The sequence below is a fragment of the Aotus nancymaae genome, unplaced genomic scaffold, assembly GCF_030222135.1.
Source record: "Aotus nancymaae isolate 86718 unplaced genomic scaffold, 86718_ANA_hifiasm-v0.15.2.pri h1tg000040l, whole genome shotgun sequence".
In the NCBI taxonomy this organism is placed as follows: domain Eukaryota; kingdom Metazoa; phylum Chordata; class Mammalia; order Primates; family Aotidae; genus Aotus; species Aotus nancymaae.
Window position 1 is genome coordinate 107201166 of NW_026988454.1, and position 20767 is coordinate 107221932.

The following is a 20767-nucleotide window of genomic DNA, read 5'->3' on the forward strand; positions in this document are numbered from 1 at the left end:
CATACACTGTATCCAAGTTTTAGGAAATCGAGCTAGTGGGGTCACCCCAAAGAAGTAAGGGACAGGATCCAAAGGTCAAATGCTTTCACCTTTCTTCTCCTATGAATCAAGTTCTGTATTTCACAAAGCATTTTAGAAGGTTGCAAAAGAAGCAAACTTCTGTTACCTGAATTAGAAAACAACTCAATATTGCATCTTTGTACTTTGACACCCCATCTCACTTACATGTGCTTCCAGATAAACTACTGCACACAAGTCATTGCTTTATGCTTTGTCCTCTGTCATACATACTAGCCATATTCAAAAATAATTTCAGAACTTTCAGCATCTATAATAGAGTGGTACAAATGGTATTTAAATAGGAATAGTTTTAGAAAGACAGATTCTATGCTTTGTTGGGAATACTGTGGCAAAGACTGGCAAGCCACTCACCAAACTCACTGTTCTTCCTCCCAGGTGTTGAGCTAAACTACATTTCCCAGCCTCCCCACAGATAACTAGAAACAGAAGTACATGTGCAATGCACTTATGACTGGTCTCTAAAAATCTCCAATGTAATGCCTTTTTATGAATCTGCAGGATGAATAAAGCAGTATCTGTGAACTTAGAAGAGGGTAAAGCCATAAAGTAGAAACATTTGGAATCACTAAATAGCTGTATAACACCTAAATTCCTCTAACTCACTCAACCCATCCTACCTCTTCCCTATGTAATAATTAGAAATGAATTATCGCAGTCTACTGGTATTTGATGTGTTATCAGTGATGGCTTAGTGATGGCCTAGCCTATATAAAAATTGACAACTTGAAGTAGGGCTGCTGCCATAGTATAAACCTAAGATATGTAGAACTGTCTTAGCAGTCAGGTAGTAAGAAAATGCCTATTGGGAGCTGGAAAGATAGAGACCCTTTTTTATTTTGAATTGGCAAATTATTTGGTACAACTTGCAAAGGAGATCAGATATCCACCCAGCCAGTAGCATAAGGTAAGGTGGTTTGAAAGAACTGGAATAATAGTATGAATGGCTCACTCTTGGCTGCAATGAACAGGGTTTTACCAAAGAGAAATGAGCTCAGGTAGAAATTGGCTGGTTTTCAAGCAAAGGTCAGAGGCATTAAAATAAGGATCCCCTAACATTTAAAAAGCTGACTACTCACAGGTCCCAAATAGTAAAAGCTAAGATTGAAAAATATCCAAGAGCAAATAAACACCAAAGCTAGTAGAAGACAAGAAATAACCAAGATCAGAGATGAACTGAAGAAGAGAGAAACATGAAAAACCTTCAAAAAATCAACAAATCCAGGAGCTGAGGTTTTCTTTGTAAAATTAGTAGACAGATTGCTAGCTAGACTAATAAAGAAGAAAAGAGAGAAGAATCAAATAAATATAATCAGAAATGGTAAGGCAGGTATCACCACTGACCCCAGAGAAATACAGACAAACATTATGGAATACTATAAACACTGCCATGCACATAAACTAGAAAATCTAGAAGAAACAGATAAATTCCTGGACACATACACACTCCCATGACTGAACCAAGGAAAAATGGAATCTCTAAATAAAGCAATAGCAAGTTGTGAAATTGAGGCAGTAATAAATAGCTTGCCAACCAAGATATTATTAACACCTGAATCTTATCAGAGATACAAAGAGCTGGTACCATTTCTAAGGAAACTATTCCAAAAAACTGAGAAGGAGAGACTTCTCTCCAACTTATTTTATGAGGACAGAATCATCCTGATTCCAAAACCTAGAAGAGGTACAACAACATAAAAAGAAAACTTCAGGCCAATATTCTTGATGAACATTGATGCAACAATCTTCAATTAAATACTGGCAAACTGAATCCAGCAGCACATCAAAAAGCTTATCCACCACGATCAAGTTGACTTCATATCTGGGGTTCAAGTTTGGTTCAATACACCCCAATCAATAAATATGATTCATTATATAAACAAAGACAAAAACCACATGCTTATCTCAATGGTTGCAGAAAAGGCCTTTGATAAAATGCAACATCACTTTATGTTAAAAACTCAATAAACTAGTTATTGAAGGACCATACCTCAAAATAAGCCATCCATGACAAATCTACAGCCAATATCATACTGAATGGGAAAAAGCTGGAAGCACTCCCCTTGAACACCTGCACAACACAAGGATGCCCTTTCTCAGCACTCCAAGTCAACCTAGTATTGGAAGTTCTGGCCAGGGAAATCAGGCAAGAGAAAGATATGAAGGTATTCAAACACGAAGAGAGGAAGTAAAATTATCTTTGTTAATAGATGACATGATCCTATATCTAGAAAACTCCATTGTTTTAACCCAAAAGCATCTTAAGCTGATAAGCTACTTCAGCAAAGTCTCAGGATAGAAAATCAATGTGCAAAAATCACTAGCATTTCTATACACAAACAACAGGCAAGCAGAGAGCCAAAATATGAACAAACTCTCATTTATAACTGCTACAAAAAGAACAAAATACCTAGGAATACAGCTAACAAAGGAAGTGAAGGACATCATCAGGAACTACAAGCCACTGCTCGAAGCAATCAGAGAGGATACAAACAAATGAAGAAACATTCCATGCTCAAGGATAGGAAAAATCAATATAATGAAAATGACCATACTGCCCTAAGTAATGTATAGATTCAATGCTATTCCCACTAAACAACCGCTGACATTCTTAGACAGAATTAGAAAGAAACTGCTTAAAAATTCATAAAGAGCAAAAAAAGAGCCAAATAGCCAAGACAGTCCTAGGCAAAAAGAACAAAGCTCGAGGCATCATGCCACATGACTTCAAATTATACAATGAGGCTACAGTAACCAAAACAGTATGATACTGGTATAAGAACATACACATAGACACACAGAAGAGAACAGAGAGCTCAGAAATAAGACCACACACCTACAACAATCTGATCTTGGACAAACCTGTCAAAAACAAGCAGGAGGGAAAGGTCTCCTTATTGAATAAATGGTGCTGGGAGTGCTGGCTAGACAAATGCAGAAAACTGAAACTGGACCCCTTCCTTACACCATATACAAAAATTAACTCAAGATGGATGAAAGACAAATGTAAAACCTAAAACTATGACAACCCTAGAAGAACATCTAGGCAATACCATTCAGGACATAGCCATGGGCAAATGGTGTTTTATGATGAAAACACCACAAACAATTGCAACAAAAGCAAAAGTTAACAAATGGTATCTCAACTAAAGACTTCCTGCACAGCAACATAAACTATCAGAGTGAACAGACTACCCACATAATGGAAGAAAATTTTTGCAATCTTTCCATTTGACAATGATCTAATATCGAGATTCTATAAGGAAATTTAATAAATTGACAAGAAAAAAACAAACAACCCTATTAAAAAGTGAGCAAAGGACATGAATTACACTTCTCAAAAGAAGACATTCATGTGGCCAACAAACATATGAAAGAAAGCTCAATATCACTGATCATCAGAGAAATGAAAATCAAAACTACCATACAACCATTGTGGAAGACAGTGTGGCAATTCCTCAAGGATCTAGAAGTAGAAGTACCATTTGACCCAGCAATCCCACTACTGGGTATATACCCAAAGGAATATAAATGATTGTATTATAAAGATACATGTACATGTATGTTCACTGCAGCACTATTCACAATAGGAAAGACATGGGATCAACCCAAATGACCATCAGTGATAAACTGGATACAGAAAATGTGGTACTTATGCACTACAGAATATTATACAGCCATAAAAAAGAATGAGAATATGTCCTTTTCAGGAAAATGCATGGAATTGGAAGCCATTATCCTCAGCAAACTAACACAGGAGCAGAAAACCAAACACTGCATGGGTCACTTATAAATAGGAGCTGAATGATGAGAACACATGGATGCACGGTGGAACAACATACACTGGGGCCTGTCGGCGGGGTGGTGGGAGGAGGAAGAGCATCAGGAAGAATAGCTCATGGATACTGGGCTTAATACCTAGGCGATGGGATGATCTGTGCAGCAAAGCACCATGGCACATGTTTACCTGTGTAACAAAACTGCACATCCTGCATGTGTATCCCAGAACTTAAAAATAAAAGTTGAAGGAAAAAAGAAAATATCTCCAGTCATAAAGGGCCTAGTATTTCTGAGTTAAATAAATTGATTCAATAATGGAACAAGTATCAGATTAAGGGTATTACCTTTTTACACAAGTCTATTGTTTAGATTAGCTTAAATTATTAAATGAGAGAGTGAGAGGCACAGAGGTGAGGAAGGAAAGAAATAAGGCAAACTTGGGAACTAAGTCAAGAAAATTTTTTTTTTATTGTGAATACTGGCACATGTAACTGATAAAAAGCAAGTACATGAGAAACCTAACACATTTTTTAGAGATTATATTGCCAAAGGAGCCACCAGTCTGCTTGCAAAAGTCTGTGACTGTTAAACTTTAAAACAACGTTTAATCCTTCAAACTGTATGAACAAGATTTGGCTATGAGCGTTCCATGTTCCCTGAGGTGGGTGTACTCACCCAAACCTATTTCAGACATGGCCATGGAGAAAAATGGTCAAGGAAGAACCTTTCAGAGGATAAAATAGGAGTCATAGAGGGTGGTTCTTCACCAGTATGGTCTCCTTACTGAAATCCACACTGCCAGAGAGGCTGCACAATGCCTATGATATAGGATCTCACTGTGTGGTATTGTTCTCCTATTTTTCCTGATTTTGACTAGAAGGTTTTTTTGAAGTTATGCTGTCCCTGATACTACATGTAGGTATAAAGTGGGGGTTTGGGTGTGTTAGTGTTCAGTGTCTGTGTCAGGAAGATGGCAGTGGGTTGCCTGCCTACTACAAGGCACCACAACACTTGGCTTGCACATTTTTCAACATGTGGGCCTTTGAGTTGGTGGCTGACACTGAATAAAAATTTGAAAAACACTAAGATGTCTTTATTGGAAAAGGAATAAGCGTATTCTCCATGGGAACATAAAATTTCAATGGATATTTGGGAAAAGGAAGGGTAAACTGTGGCAGAGACTTACTTGTTTATTAACAATTACAGTTGCGGGAGGGATAAAATGGGGAGAAATGCCAGATATAGTATGCACCTCAAGTAAAATAAATAAATTTTTTAAAAACAACAATGTAACAACAACAACAACAACAAAAATTACTTTTGCCTTTCCTCCTGGCACAAAGCTAGACTTTAGTTCCCTATGTCCCTGGAGATAGGTATGGCCATGTGGCTGAGTTGGGGAGAGTGGACCGTGAGTGTGTGTAATGTGCACTGTTGCTACCATCAAACCATAAAATGCTCTTTTATGACTGTGACACATTCTACATATTGTACTTGCCTATCCTCACCTGAATAGCGAAGACTTGGAGGTCCTATGCAGAGGTAGAGCTGCATGTTGCAAAGAGGCTAGTCCTCTAAATAAACATTGTTAATGATGATTGGACTTACACTCCCAAGGAATAAACTTGCATTCTGTAAAGCCACTGAGGTTCTGAAGCTTATTTGTTATATCATAATCTCAAAATCCCAAAGAATATATCAAGTAGGTGGACAGACAATTGAGTTGGTATCTTAGAAAAGAGGTCTTCCTTAAAGACTGTAAGTCAATGTAAGAAGTGATGATGCTATGGCCACAGATGGGATCTCCTTGGGGAAGATTATAGAGTTACTTTAGTAGAGAATCTACAACTGAGTCTTGAAACACAAATGTTAATTAGCCAATTGGATAAGCCTACAAGGTAGAAATAAAAGGAGCACTCAGGTTGATCAGAGGAATAGGAGCCAAGGTGTGAGGGTAGTATATCAAGAAAGAAAAGTGCATCAACTGTTCTGAAGGTAGCTTGAAATCCAAATAAGACAAGGACCTCCAGGACCTCTGAAATGGATGTGGTTGATAACCTATGGGAAAGTTGCTTTTGTGAGTGGATCTAAACCCAGAAGCCAGATTAGAAAGTGTGAATCAACCTGTAAGAGAAGAATGAATTGACACAACGAACCCAGGCAACTCTTCTGAAAAACTTGTCTGTGAAAGGGAAAAGACAGTGTGCTAATTAATAAGTTGGGTTTATTTTGTGTGTTCTTTCTTTTCTTTTTGTACAAATAGAGATTCTCGAATGTGTTTAGAAATGAATACTTTAGTTCTATTTCTGGTAATCTAACAATATTAGAACCATGACCAATCACTCTACCACAAGACAATTACTAAAAAGTACTGAACATGTTTCAGATGAGATCCTCAAAAGTAGAGTAGCATTTAATAAAATTTAACATTCATTTGTTGTTGAAAAGTGATTTTCATTCCATGAATAGAAGAGAATTTCTTTATTCCAATCTGCAGTTATCTACAAAAAACTTGTAATAAATGTCAGACTTAATGGCAAATGATGAGATAATTCTCTTCCAGATCAGGAACAAGGCAAGGTTGCTCACTATCTTCATTTATATTTCACATTTTTTCTGTAGGTCCTAGTTGTTTTAGAGAATGGGGGAAACTATGATATGCCAGGTCATCACTTTGTCATCAGGATCATTAAGGAGGTGTGCAGATCAGTAACTCTTCACATAGCCATACAAACAGCTCACACAGGCAAAAAGTGTCATTTACTGAGACCAAAGAAGCAGGATATTTTAAGCACAGTATAAGCATCGGTAAGAATTAATAGAATATTTCCAACAAGTCACTGAAAAGATGTTCCATATTGTTTATACTAAAAACGTAAATTAAAAATAATGAAATTTGTCTCATTAAAAATGGAATTAGAACAAACTTTTTTGTTTGTTTCTACCAAATTTAAAAATTCACATATCTTATGGTCTAGTAATTTCACCACCTGAAACCTACTCTAATGAAATGCCAGTAAATATGTGCAATAACATTTATTGCAGCAACGTCTGTAAAAATAATTGCATTCAAACAAAATATTCACATCAAGAGGAGATTACTTAACAATTATGTTGTAGCTATATTATATGATGTGATCTTAAAAACTAATTAAGCTACCATATATGTAAATACTTGAAAATGGGGCTACCATATATTTTTTAAGTTTGAAAAGCAAGCTGTAAAGCAGTAAGTATAGTTTAATGGCCTTAAAAATGTGTGTGGGGTGTGTGTGTGTGTGTCAGGGTAAAGGAGACATGTTTGGGTACATACAAGGTATTCAAAGTTGCATGTATTACAAGAAAAAGTTCAAAAGAATATACACCAAGCCTATTAACATTGGCTATCTCTTGAGAATGGGATTATTTCTGTATTCTCTGAATTTGTTTAAGCATGTAACACATTTGTATTGCTATGTTTTCCATCCCTACTAAACAGTGGTTTTCTGCCTTTTTTTTTTTTCCAATTGTACTTTAGGTTCAGGGGTACATGTGCAGATCATGCAGGATTGTTGCATAGGTACATACGTGGCAAGGTGGTTTGCTGCCTCCAACCCCTTGTCACCTATATCTGGCATTTCTCCACATGTTATCCCTCCCCAACCTCCCCACCCCTTCGTCCCTCCCATAGCTCTCCACAACAGACCCCAGTGTGTGATGCTCCCCTCCCTTTGTCCATGTGTTCTCATTGTTCAACACCTGCTTATGAGTGAGAACATGTGCCTGACTTTCTGTTCTTGTGTCAGTTTGCTGAGAATGTTTTCCAGATTCATCCATGTCCCTACAGAGGACACAAACTCATCATTTTTTATGGCTGCATAGTGTTCCATGGTGTATATGTGCCACATTTTCCTTATCCAGTCTGTCATCCATGGGCATTTGGGTTGGTTCTAGGTCTTTGCTATTGTAAACAGTGCCACAATGAACATATATGTGCATGTGTCTTTATAATAGAATGATTTATAATCCTTTTGGCATATATATATACACACACACACACACACACACACACACATATATATACTGGGCATATATATATATACATATATATATATACACACACATACACACACACACACACACACACACATATATATATATATATATATATATATATATATACCCCCAGTAATGGGATTGCTGGGTCAAATGGAATTTCTATTTCTAGGTCCTTGGGGAATAGTCACACTATCTTCCACAATGGTGGAACTAATTTACATTCCCACCAACAGTGTAAAAGTGTTGCTATTTCTCCACATCCTCTCCAGCATCTGTCTCCAGATTTTTTAGTGATCACCATTCTAACTGGCGTGAGATGGTATCTCAATGTGGTTTTGATCTGCTTTTTCTTAATCCTCTTTCTCTTCCTCTTCCTCTACCTTCCCTCTTTTCTCTCCTACTTCTTTTCCTTCTTCTCCTCCTTCCTCTTCTTCCTCCCCTTTCTCCTCCTTCTCTTCTTCTACTTCTCCTGCTCCTCTTTCCTTTTTTCTTTTCCTCCTTCCCTCCTCCTCCTTCCTTTTCCTCCTTCTCTTCTGTCTCCTTTTTCTTTTAATTATTCAAATGAAGGAGATGAGTCTTTAGGGGCAGAATGGTGATATTTCATATCTCTTTTAGTCGACTATACAACTGGTATTAAAAAAAATGCTCTGGGAAATGCAAAAAGAACATTTCTATCAGCTTAAGGTATATCCTCCCCATTCCTTCAGTATAATGAACTAAACACAATAATGGATCCTTTCATTTTTTGTGTGTTTATGGTCCTCTGTCTCTTATCAAATTCCTCACTCTGCCATGTCTCTCATCTCTCTATTAGCTCTAAGTGCCACAAATTTGTTCTGTGCTCCAGAATATTGCAGACAAGTAAGTTTGTTGTGAATCCAGAGGTTAGCAGGTAAGTGGAGGTTGGTGACAGAACACATGATATGTTCAGGATGCTCTTCTGCCTGAGTGTAGTCCTGTGCACAGGAACAGACAAGGGCTCTTCAGTGCATTTTCAAAGATTAGTTCTCAGAACAGAACTATGAAGTTCGGACTAACAGGGCTTTGGAGGATATGGAACAGATACAAGTTGTTTTTGCTTTTTTTGTTTTTTCTTTATCATTTCACAAACAGGAGAACATAGTGGGCTCCAAGCCAACCAGCCAGGGTCATGACTATACCACACCCCAATGTAGAACCCCAGGCAAGCAATTTAGTCTCATAAATTTATCTGGAGATAAATTTATGTTCCAAGAAAGTGAACAACATGTTAGTAAGTCTTAAAACCAGTGTAGTGGGTAGTGGTCAGCATTGGAGAACAATAGAATAAAGCAATAAAAATTTGTAACAGAGTATATTACATAAAAAAGAGAGTACAGAGCTAACATAAAAAAATACAGACCTAATATAATAAAGTAATACAGAGGTCAAATGAGTTTGACCTCTATATTACTCAAACGAATAATACAGAGGTCAAACGAGTGGCCTGAGGTCAAATGAGTTTGAGAAATGATGCATTTAATTAAGCAAATGTGACAAACCGAAAAGCCTCCCTTCATTGTCCTCTCAATTCTACTCAGTTCTGACCCTTTCAAGTAAAGAAAGCAGAAGCTAAAAGGTTTTGAAAACATACTGTAATGATGGATCTTTTGAAAATGCATGAAAATGCTTGGCTGATATGAGAAGTCAGGGCAAGGATGAGAGACATACTTTCTTCAAAAAATATCCTTGTGCTACTTCCATATATTTGAGACAATGGATAAAGATTTGTTAGAATTGGCAAGGCGTTAAGGATTTGGTTTTTGGTTTTGTTCGGAATTTTTGCTATTAATTCAAGTACAGACATCACTCAGTATCTGAGAGTTCTGCCTCCATGGACTCAACCAACTTTGGATCAAAATGTTTGGGAGAAAGAACCAATTTTAAAATAATAGCACAACAATAAAATATAATATTAATGTAAAATATATATTATATCCACTATTTACATAGCATTACATGGAAATCATGTATTTGGTATAAATAATCTAGAGATTATTTAAAGTATATGGAAGGATATTCATAGGTTATATGCAAATAGTACACCATTTTATATCAGAGACTTGAAATTGAACAAATTTTGGTGTGTATTGGAGTCCTGGAATTAATTTCTCATGGATACCAAGGGACAAATCTACCAAGAACTGTGACCAAAGGCCTTTGAGATCCCTTTAATTCTATAAACCTATCATTTGAAATTCCTAGTCTTAGTAGGTAATATGTGGAGCAAAAACTTCCTACAGTTTAGACTCTTCCTAGGTGAGTAAAGAAAAGAGAAATAATTTTGAATTTTCATTTTTCTAAAGCATTCATATAGTGCTTCAATGTTTAGGGATTTTTAAATGTCCATCTTTAGTGCCTCTTCAAATGTTTTGCTCTGAAAATGTTATAGTAGCCAAACAGTATGAAAATTTAACACAATTTGAATTATGTTTGAGAAAAACAGGTTTAGAACTAGAATGTTTAGACCTGTAGTTTTAGAGAATTTATGCCAAAGAAACTGAGTCATTAATAACCTAAGAGTCAACATGTTTCTTCATACAATTTAATATAGAGAAAGAGCCTATAAATAACCATTATTATGTAACAGTATATATTACTATTAGTTTAATTTGGTAAATACCAAATCGGTTATTTGATATTTTCCTGCTGTAATCTTATGAGCCACTCATTGTAAATACTTTCAGTTTCAACAGAACTAATATTAGTAAGAGAGGAAAATTAGAGACTATGACTTATACAACACTGCAATTCTTCTCTGTATCATGATTTCAGCTGAAATATATCTGTAGTGCTAATTATAGAAATTGTGGTGAATATTCCACAGGAAACACTGTTGAAATCAAAACCATACACTCTGAGTTGTGTGTCTATTGCCTAATATACAACAAATCACAATTTTATCACATTAGGTAATGTACATCTCTAAGTATCTTTAAAGAAAAATAGAAATATAAATGTATAAATGCATATTTGTATACAGATGTAGATATAAATACAGATGTAGGTATAGATATATATCTGTCAAACACTTTCAATAAATATAAAGATTTGGTTTGCTATGAAACAGTAAATACCCATTATTTCCTTCTAAAAACAGTACCTGTAGATATGGTAGTTACAACTAGGGACCTAGTGGGTAGGGAGCTGTGGAAGTTTGGGGACATAGACGGTTGCATGGTCTAACCCTGAAGATGGATAATAAGAGAGGTTTTGAATTAGTACATGATCACATCTTTAGGTTCTTTCCTTAAGACTCAGAAAGGTCCCTCTTGACCATTTGCTCACTTTGAGATGCTGAACAAATTATTTAAATTCCTAAATATCAATTTTCTTGTCCCTAAATTAAACAATAACTTTGGAAAATATGTTTTCCATCTCACATTATAGGTTGATCAGAAGATATGCTAAAGACCAAGGGGAGAAAAACTAAATTGAAGACTGAATATATTGTACGTAGGTCAGGACCACAAATTATAGTAGGTTGTTAGAGTAACGATTCATGATTAATCTGACCTTGAATATTCATAGCCTTATGCAGTCCTCTCCCACAGTGACTCTGAGGTTCACCACTGTGATTTGCTTTGTCCAGTGAAATATTTACAAATGTGAGAGTAGCAGATACTAGATAGCTGCATAATGGGGTTTAGCCATTAGGAAGTCTTCTGCTGCCATGTAAGAGTTTTTGGCTATACTGCTGAAGATGTCATATGGAAGAGAACCACACCATCCCAGCAAATGGTGTCTGCTAATACCATCTCAGACCAAACAGGCTCAGCAGAGTCTATAGGTACCAGATGACTATAGGCACATGAGTGACCCCCAAAAAGACCACCAGAAGAGTCATCCAGCTGAGCCAAATCTAATATGTAGAAATGTGATCAAATAAATGGTTACTGTTTTAAGCCATTGTTTTACAACAAGTATAGATACTTGTGATTTGTTATGTAGCAACAGATACTTAATATATCCATTTATCTGATAGAGTAAACATTCTATGCTTTTACATTGAAATTAATAAATGATAATTAAGAGTGACCTATCATATAAATTTAAAAAATGTACTATTTTCAGGTGGGTAAAATAGCAAATACACAGAACATAATTAGAAAGCAAATTTTCAAATGCAATAAGAAACACAAAAAAATCTTTGTAAATAAATTTTCTGTGCTGGATTACCACTTTGTACTGTATAGGCAAAAACAAAATATATACAGATAGAGAAATTTGTTTGGGGAACTTACTGAAACAAGATTTTCTATGAAGCATGTGCTGGAAAATCTTGCACAAAGATTCCTCACTTGGTGTAATGGTCCTACAGGTACATTGCACTTGAAGGATCGTCCCAAGGATATTTATGTAAGCAGCTTTGCAGTCATCATTTCCTGAACAAGTGAGGTCCTGTTTGCTTAAGGCACTAATGCAATTCTCATCTTCATGGCACTTTCTAGTCACACGCTGCCAGCATTTTGACTGAAATGTTCTATAGTGCCTCCTAGAGAAAGAGTGAAGAAAAGTAATTAAATTTCAAATAATATTATTTCACATTAACATGTGATCCCCTGTCACCTAATGAATGACGTAAAACACAATGCCTTTAAGATGCTAGTACATAGTTGAGAAGTAAATTTGTAATTTGAAAAGTTCCCATAGGGAGTATGGGAGAAATTGTAATCTTGTGAATTATTGTCTTTTTGTGTGTGTGATGAAAGACAAAGGCTAAGTTGAGAATTCCCTGGATGGATTTTCCTTTATGACTAACTTTATTCCATGTATGATGATTTAAGGTATAAACTACTTCAGAGATTACTGGCAATATTTTGTGCCGAATATAGTTTTGTGGCTAGTCTTTGGCCACTGTGTCACACCAAGTGATTTCAAACAAGTTACTTGACCTTTCAAGTCTGTTATCTCACAGGATGGGAGGTGCTTTATACTTTCTCAACAGACTAAGCAGACTAATTAGAATTTACAATATGTTGTGAGGTATTAGTTTTCTATGTATTTGATTATTCCTGTAATAACATTGAATAAAAGTCTGGATAATGTACGCTAATTTCATTTTTGAATTTTTAACAATAAGAATATATTTTTATTAATGGATGCAAGAATAATAATCTTTCAATTTAATATCTGTTATGTAAAATTGCCTTTTAATCTTTCTTGAGTAGGATGCCATCAAACATGTATGAAAGCCCTAAGAGTATATGACATTTTCATGAGGTTATTTGTCCACATGGGTGCTACTATTTTAAAAAAAGAAGCTGCATTGTTTTTCATAATTAAATATTTAATTCATCTTAGAGTACAAGCTCTTTAATATAATAGTGAACTTTAATTAATGTATATTAAATTTATAATTAAGGAAATACTACAAATTTTCTGAACATATATTTTTTAGGCCAGAAGAACAAACATATTCCTTCAATGCAGTTAAGGGTTACATATAAGGTATCTTCTAAATGTAACTTTTGGAAGTTTTGACTATCATTTAGATAGGGAATACATCTGTACCTATACGCTATTTATTCATTTTAAATATGTGTTTTACTAAGTATAAATTGCATAGTTTAGCTACTTACAGATAAGTAGGTAAATTTTCACTCAGAAAATTAATCATGAAATACCAAAATGATAACTAAATAATATTTAATTTAAAAAATACTACTTTGGTACACTGGATACCAAAATTATTTGAAATGTAAATGGACTAAATTCTCTGGATAAAAGACATAATATGGCTGAATGGATTAAATGGCTTAAAAATTTAAAAAGCCAATGATCTGTTAACTCTAAGAAGCATACATCATCTACAAAGAAACACATAGAGTGAAAATAAAGGGATGGAAAAAGATGTTCTATGCCAATGGAAACAAACAAAAAAAAAAGCAGGAGTAGCTACACATTTTTAGACAAAATAGATTTTAAGACAAAAAACTATAAAAAAGGACAAAGAACGTAATAATGACAACAGGTTCAACTCAGCAAGAGGATATAACAATTGTAAATATATATGCAACCAACACTGCATTACCTAGACATGTAAAGCAAATGGTATTAGAGCTAAAGAGAGAGACTTCAACATCTCACTTTCAGCAATGGACAGATCATCTAGACAGAAAATCAGCAAAGAAACATCAGGCTTAATCTGCACTATAGATAAAATGGACCTTTAGATATTTACAGGACATTTCATACAATAGTTGAAGAATATACACTATTCTCCTCAGCATGCAGATCATTCTCAATGATAACCCATATGTTAGCTCACAGACCAAGTCTTAAAAATTTCAAAATAATTGAAATCACATCAAGTATTTTCTCTGATGACAATGGAATAAAACTAGAAATCAATAGGAAGAGAAATGTTGAACACTATGCAAATACATGGAAATTAAACAATATGCTCCTGATTTATCAGTGTGCAAATGAAGAAATTAAGAATAAAATTTAGAAGTTTACTAAAACAATGAAAATGGAAGCACGACATACCAAAACGTATGGGATATGGCAAAAGCAGTATTAAGAGGAAAGTTCATAGCAATAAGCACTTACATGAGAAAAGCAGAATAACTTCAGGCTGGGTGCAGTGGCTCATGCTTGTAATCCCAGCACTTTGGGAGGCCAAGACAGGTGGATCACGAGGTCAGGAGATCAAGACTATCCTGGCCAACATGGTGAAACCCCATCTCTACTAAGAAAACAAAAATTAGCTGGGCGTGGTGGGGCATGCCTGTAATCCCAGCTACTCTGGAGGCCGAAGCAGGAGAATCACTTGAACCAGGGAGGTGGAGATTGCAGTGAGCTGATATCACATCACTGCACTCCAGACTGGTAATGAGTGAGACTTTGTCTCAAAAAAAAAAAAAAAGAAAAGAAGAAAAAAGAAAAGAAAAACTTCAAATAAACAACCTAGCAATGCATCTTAAAGAACTAGAAAATCAAAAGCAAACTGAACCCAAAATTAATAGTAAAAAATAAATATGAATAAATATCAGAGAAGAAATAAATGAAAGTGAAACAAAAAAAATTACAGAAGATTAACAAAATGAAAAGTTGGTCTTCTGGAAAGATATAATCTCCAAACCATCAGCCAGACTAATAAAAAGAGACAGAAGATCTAAACAAATAATCAGATATTTAACAGGAAACATTACAACTGATAGCACAAAAATTTAAAGGATCATTAGAGATTACTATGAGCAAATATATGCCAATACATCAGAAAATCTAAAATAGATAAATAAATTTGTAGACACCTACCACCTACCAAGATTGAACTATGAAGAAATCCAAATCCTGAACGGACCAGTAACAAGTACTAAGATCGAAGCTATAAAAAAAAGAGTCTCCCAGCAAGAGAAAACCTAGGACTTGATGCTAAATTTTACGAAACATTTAGAGAAGAATACCAATTCTACTCAAAATGTTTCCAAAAATAGAGGAAAGAATACTTCCAACTCATTCTATGAGGCCAGTATCACCCTTATACCAAAACCAGACAAGACATATCAAGGAAAATAAACTATAGGCCAATTTTCCTGAAGAACATTAATGCAAAAATCCTCAACAAAATCCTAGCAAACCAAATTCAACAACACATTAAGATTTTTTCATCATGACCAAGTGGGATTTATCCTAGTGATACAAGGATGGTTCAACATGCAAATCAATCAATTTGATACAACATATCGACAAAATGAAGGACAAAAACTAATGATCTTTTCAACTGATGCTGAAAAAGCATTTGATAATGTTCTACATTCCTTCATGATAAACCCTCGAAACCTGGATATAGAAAGAATATACCTCAGCAGAATAAATGTCACATGTGACAGACCAGACCCATAGCTAGTATCATATGGAATGGGGAAAAATTGAAAGCTTTTCCTCTAAGATATGTAATGAGACAAGGATGCCTACTTCCATCACTGTTATTCAACGTAGTACTGGAAGTCCTAGCTGAGCAATTAGACAAAGAAAAAGAGGTGGGGAGGGGCACCCCAAGTTAGAAAGGTAGAAAAATTATCCTTGTTTGCAGATTATATAATTTTATATTTGAAAAGACCCAAAGAATACTTAGAACTGATCAACAAATTGAGTAAAATTGCAAGACATAAAATTAACATACAAAAATCAGTAGCATTTCTATATGCTAACAGCAAACAATCTGAAAAGCAAATCTTGAAAGTAGTCCCATTTACAATAGCTACCAATGAGATACTTAGGGTATGTCTAAATGTCCAAAAGAGACTAAGCAAATTAACTAAGCTACATCTTTGCAATGGGATACTCTATAGCCATTCAAAAATTTGAGAATTTTCTTTTATTTCTTCTAAAAAAAATGGGATACACGTGCAGAACATGCAGGTTTACTACACAGGTATACGTGAGCCATGGTTGTTTGCTGTGCCTTTTGACCCATTCTCTAAGTTCCCTCCCCTTACCCCCTACCCCCAACAGGCCCCAATGTGTGAATTTTCTTATATGCAATTATGGAAAGATCTTTAATCCACATTTAGGGAAAAATAACAAAAATAATGTACAGAGAAGTATATAATATGATGCCATCTGTTTTAAATAAATTAAATAAAGAATATATACCTATTTTAAAGTATTTAGAATATTTTCCAAATACCTTGTTATTACTTTTTTGAGTTAATATATAAAAATATCATGTATTATAATTTTCTGTAAATACCCAGGCTTTTGTGAAATTGGCAAGACATAATCTCACCTCCGAGGGGGTATCTGTACTAGAGAAAATTAATTGAGAAATGGCTCTTAAATTGTCCTCTTTGGCTTTTAAAAAAAAAAGGAATTTCAAATTCCATCATGAATTGAAAAATCTGGAACAGGGACAGAAATTATATTTTAAAACTGAAGTACCCTGCTTTGCCTATATACAGGCTCTTCTGCAAAAATGTAAGTATCATAAAGGGCTTAATATTCTCATTGAAGAAGTGGTTTTCCACTTGGAGATATGTTTTTCACCTGAATTACATTAACAATAATTTAATATAAATGCTAGAAATCTCCCTAAGGCAAAATTTGCTTGGGAAAATGATAGGATTTGTCTTTTCACATTGACTACTAATATTATATAACATTTCTGTCACCTCTCTAAAGTACTCATTAAGGGACTATTTGCACATAGTGAAAGGAAATTGAAGACACACAGTCCTTACTCTTGAACTAATCTAAGAAATTGCATGTGAGGAAATATGTATATGTACCTTGCAATATAAAAATTAAGTGTGCAATATTCAAAAGTGAGAGGAAGGGAGATGACGTTTTTTGAATGCTTATCCCATTCCAGACCCCACACCAAATATTTTGAAAAGGTGGTTAAACCTGGGAGTCTTTGTTGGGGAAAATTATGAACTCTGTCATTTCATCTGAGAAGGTGTTGATACCAAGGGGAGGTTAGTGTAAGTGTGTGTGGTTCAGAGTCTATCACAGGAATTCTCAAGGACTGTAGAAGCAGAGCCATCACTTGCTATTAAAGTATTTTCTTTGATGTGTATACTCAGAAACAGCATGCTTTGAAGGTTGAATGCTAACGGCTTCCAGATAACTAGATAGGGTATCTAAAGCCCTGGCACTGGAATCAGGCAAAGCTGGGTACCCACCTGTGAATAAATCTGATATTTTTATAGTGATAGCCATTCAAACAATGGTGTCCTCTGGCCCTGGCTGGTTAATATATTATTAGGTTTGTTGATGTAGAAATATGATAGTTAGAAAGGCAGAATAGTAATAGTTTTAGTTCATTTGATGGGAGAAAAGTAGTGTAATCAAATATGTTTATCATATTTCATTGATTTTAGGTGATATCATTATTTTATGTACAATAACAAAAAAACCCCACCTGTTGGGACTTAAATTATGACAAATGTCTTTGTCATTGACTTAATATTTATTTCAAATATGTTAGGGATGTTAAAATATGTAAAAAGAAATCACATCTCTCTAATAAGGATTTTTGAGATGATAAATGAGTTTGAAAAACTTAAGTTGCATTATAAAATTTTTTCACTGCCTTTATTATTCACTCAAGAAAAATAATAAGCCTTAAAATAACTGACACACATTTGCATGAAAAATTCTTGAATAAAATTTTAAGAACTTTGGTATCCTATGTAATGAGTTGAAGAAATATGTCAATGCTCTAGGACTCTGCTTAGCTCCTTACCACTAATTTCATAGAATGTGTGCTATAAGGAAGCAGTTCTTTTTAACAACTGTTTACAAGATCTGGAACTAATTTGCAAGTTAGAGTGGCTGAGAATGACAGCAGACATAGTTAAAAAGCTAAAAGAAAGAGTATTACTAAAAACCTTCAGGAAGTTGATGTCATTACTTTTTTCTCTTTTGCCAGTGGTTGAAACAAGGGGACAAATATGACAAATCACACATTGAGCCACCTACATGTCTGAAGTCCTAGGCAGTGTCCCTCAAGCCCTTATATGATATAGGCTTGTTTGCACCCACTCAGTTAAATCTCTCACCTCATCCTCTTTCTTTCCCCTTTGCACATTCTACCCTCACTGCTTTTCTGACATGACATGTACATGTTTTCCTCGGCACTGGCTGGTGAGTTTGCTTAATATCTTTTCTCTTAGATTATCTACTGAGAGAGGCCCATTTTCTCACTTCAAGTATGGTAAAATGCTTCCTGTTAGGACCACCCCATTTACCCCACAACTCTTTGAGCCCATTCACAATCCCTTTTATTCTGTTCTTTTTTAATCTCCAGAGCACTCACTGACTTAAAACGGCATATACATTTTTAAATTTAGTATCTGTCTTCTCCCTGGACTATAAGATATGCATTTGTTTCTCTTATTCACCATTGCCTAGAGTAGTAGTAGGTGTTTGATTAACTTTTTTTGAATTAATAAATAAATGACTAACATTACTCTCCCAGTAATCAGAGGTGTGAGGTTGGAAAGAGGAGAATGAGTATATTTCTACAATCATGGTATACATGTGTGCTAGGGATGTCCAAACCGTACTTGTATAGAGCATCCTTGACATAAGTAATTCCAAAAAAGATTCCATCTTGCATTTCATAGGGTGCTTTTCCAACAGGCACAAAATGTTTTGCTAAATAAACTAGACGGCATTCAACCAGATAAGGATATAAACAAGCATACTCTTCCACTATCTGTCCTCCCAAGAGGACTCTGGCCGTAAAGAGAGTAGGACTTCAGCAGCTCAAAATGGCCATCTTACCTGACACTGTCTTGCCATTGCTCATGATAAGCATCCAGCATCTACTGCCAACGATTCTGCCTACATCAAAGACTCTTCCTTGCAAGATCAATGGACAGCCCAGATAAGACCAGAAGAATCTTTTTGTTTTTGTCACTCTTCCTGGACTTGTTCATTAACCATCTTCTCTGCCCCTTTTCTCTTAATGTTAAATGTTACTTTGCTGTGGAATGTTTAACCTATAATACTTACATATTGATTAACTATACTATTATGTACGGTTTGCAATATTGACTGATTTGTGGAGTGGCTTGAGCCTGTGTGCCTATGGCTCTGACGACAAAGTGAATGAGAAGTACTAAGGAGATTGCCTCTTTGGGAACTCCATGTAGCTCGTGGCTTTTGTAATCGAACAGTATTAATTAAAGCCTAACATTATGAAAAGATACAACTATGTGTGGACCTGGTTATCTCTGACCTTGCACCACTCTTGTGAGTATTTAAGCTACCTTCTTCTTCCTGATCTCCAGCCTGAGACAGAAAGAATTTATTTTGAAGTTTGAAGGGTCTCCTTGCCAAAATACTAAGATTTATAAAAGCTGTATGTAATTAAACCAAAAAACAATTTAAAAAGCTGATATATAAGTCAGGTATATTAACCAATTCATTAGTCTAACTTGAATACAAAATTTTTATAATACCATTTCATGGCTACCACATTTTGACATATTGAATTTTTAATTTCAAAAATCCATTTTGCATTTGAATTTCAAAGATAATGCTGTACATATACCACAGATTCAAAAAAATATGAATTGTCTGGCTTTATTTACACTCTATTGGATCATGGTGGGAACTCTAGCTAATGTAACGAGATCAAGTGTTAGGACTAGACTGTAACAAATAAGGTGCCAAAATAAGAAAGTAAGGTATGAGTGTTTTTACCCACCTGCATAATTCATCATTTTGGCAGCTGTGAATTACACTGAGGCAAGTAGGGGGTGGAACCATGTTCATTGCACATGGCTTGCTGTGAAGAGCTTCTTTGGACTGCTGACAAGGTATATCAGACTGAGTACAGTCACAAAAAGCCAACATCTGGGCAACGTTAAAAGGTATATTTTGATAGAAGAACCGTATGGCTGCTTGGCAATGTTTCACATCACACGGATTTCCATTTGCTGAGCAAGCTTTAAGGTAAGAGGCCAACTGTGCATTACAGACCACATCCCCTACACATGCCTCTGCCACTTCCAAACAGGACCACATCCTTTTGAATCCTGAAAGCAATGATATGCCCAGGTTGTGGAAAAGTAAATACAAAACTGTACATGCAGAATCTATAAAACACTGTGAGAAGTCTATGAGCAAAATACAATGATGTACCAATGTCCTATTTTTGGCAAACATTACATTTTTTAGAACAAGTATACATTTACTGAGAAATAGTAGACTTATTGGAATCATCTTTCATCTATATGGGATATTGTGATCCAGAGTGATGGGAAGTGTGTAGGGCCAAAAGTGAGCTGAAGAAAAAATCTCCTGGTCCAAGGTTTTCAAATGTAAACAATAAATCTTCAGATACTGCATCTGAACTATATAGCTTATGGTTAGCTCATTGGCTCAAGGCAAA

At 35.2% G+C, this 20767-nt stretch overlaps 1 protein-coding gene across 1 annotated transcript in view; it reads right to left on the reverse strand.

Moving 5' to 3' along the window:
• The window catches only part of GFRAL (GDNF family receptor alpha like), a 99180-nt gene that overhangs the window by 25902 nt on the left and 52511 nt on the right, over nt 1-20767 (reverse strand). The window contains exons 7-8 of the mRNA XM_012441649.2: nt 20081-20411; nt 12159-12409 (exon numbers count right to left, since the gene is read on the reverse strand). Of these exons, the coding sequence (XP_012297072.2) occupies nt 12159-12409; nt 20081-20411 (582 nt within the window). The remainder of the gene's footprint in view (nt 1-12158; nt 12410-20080; nt 20412-20767) is intronic.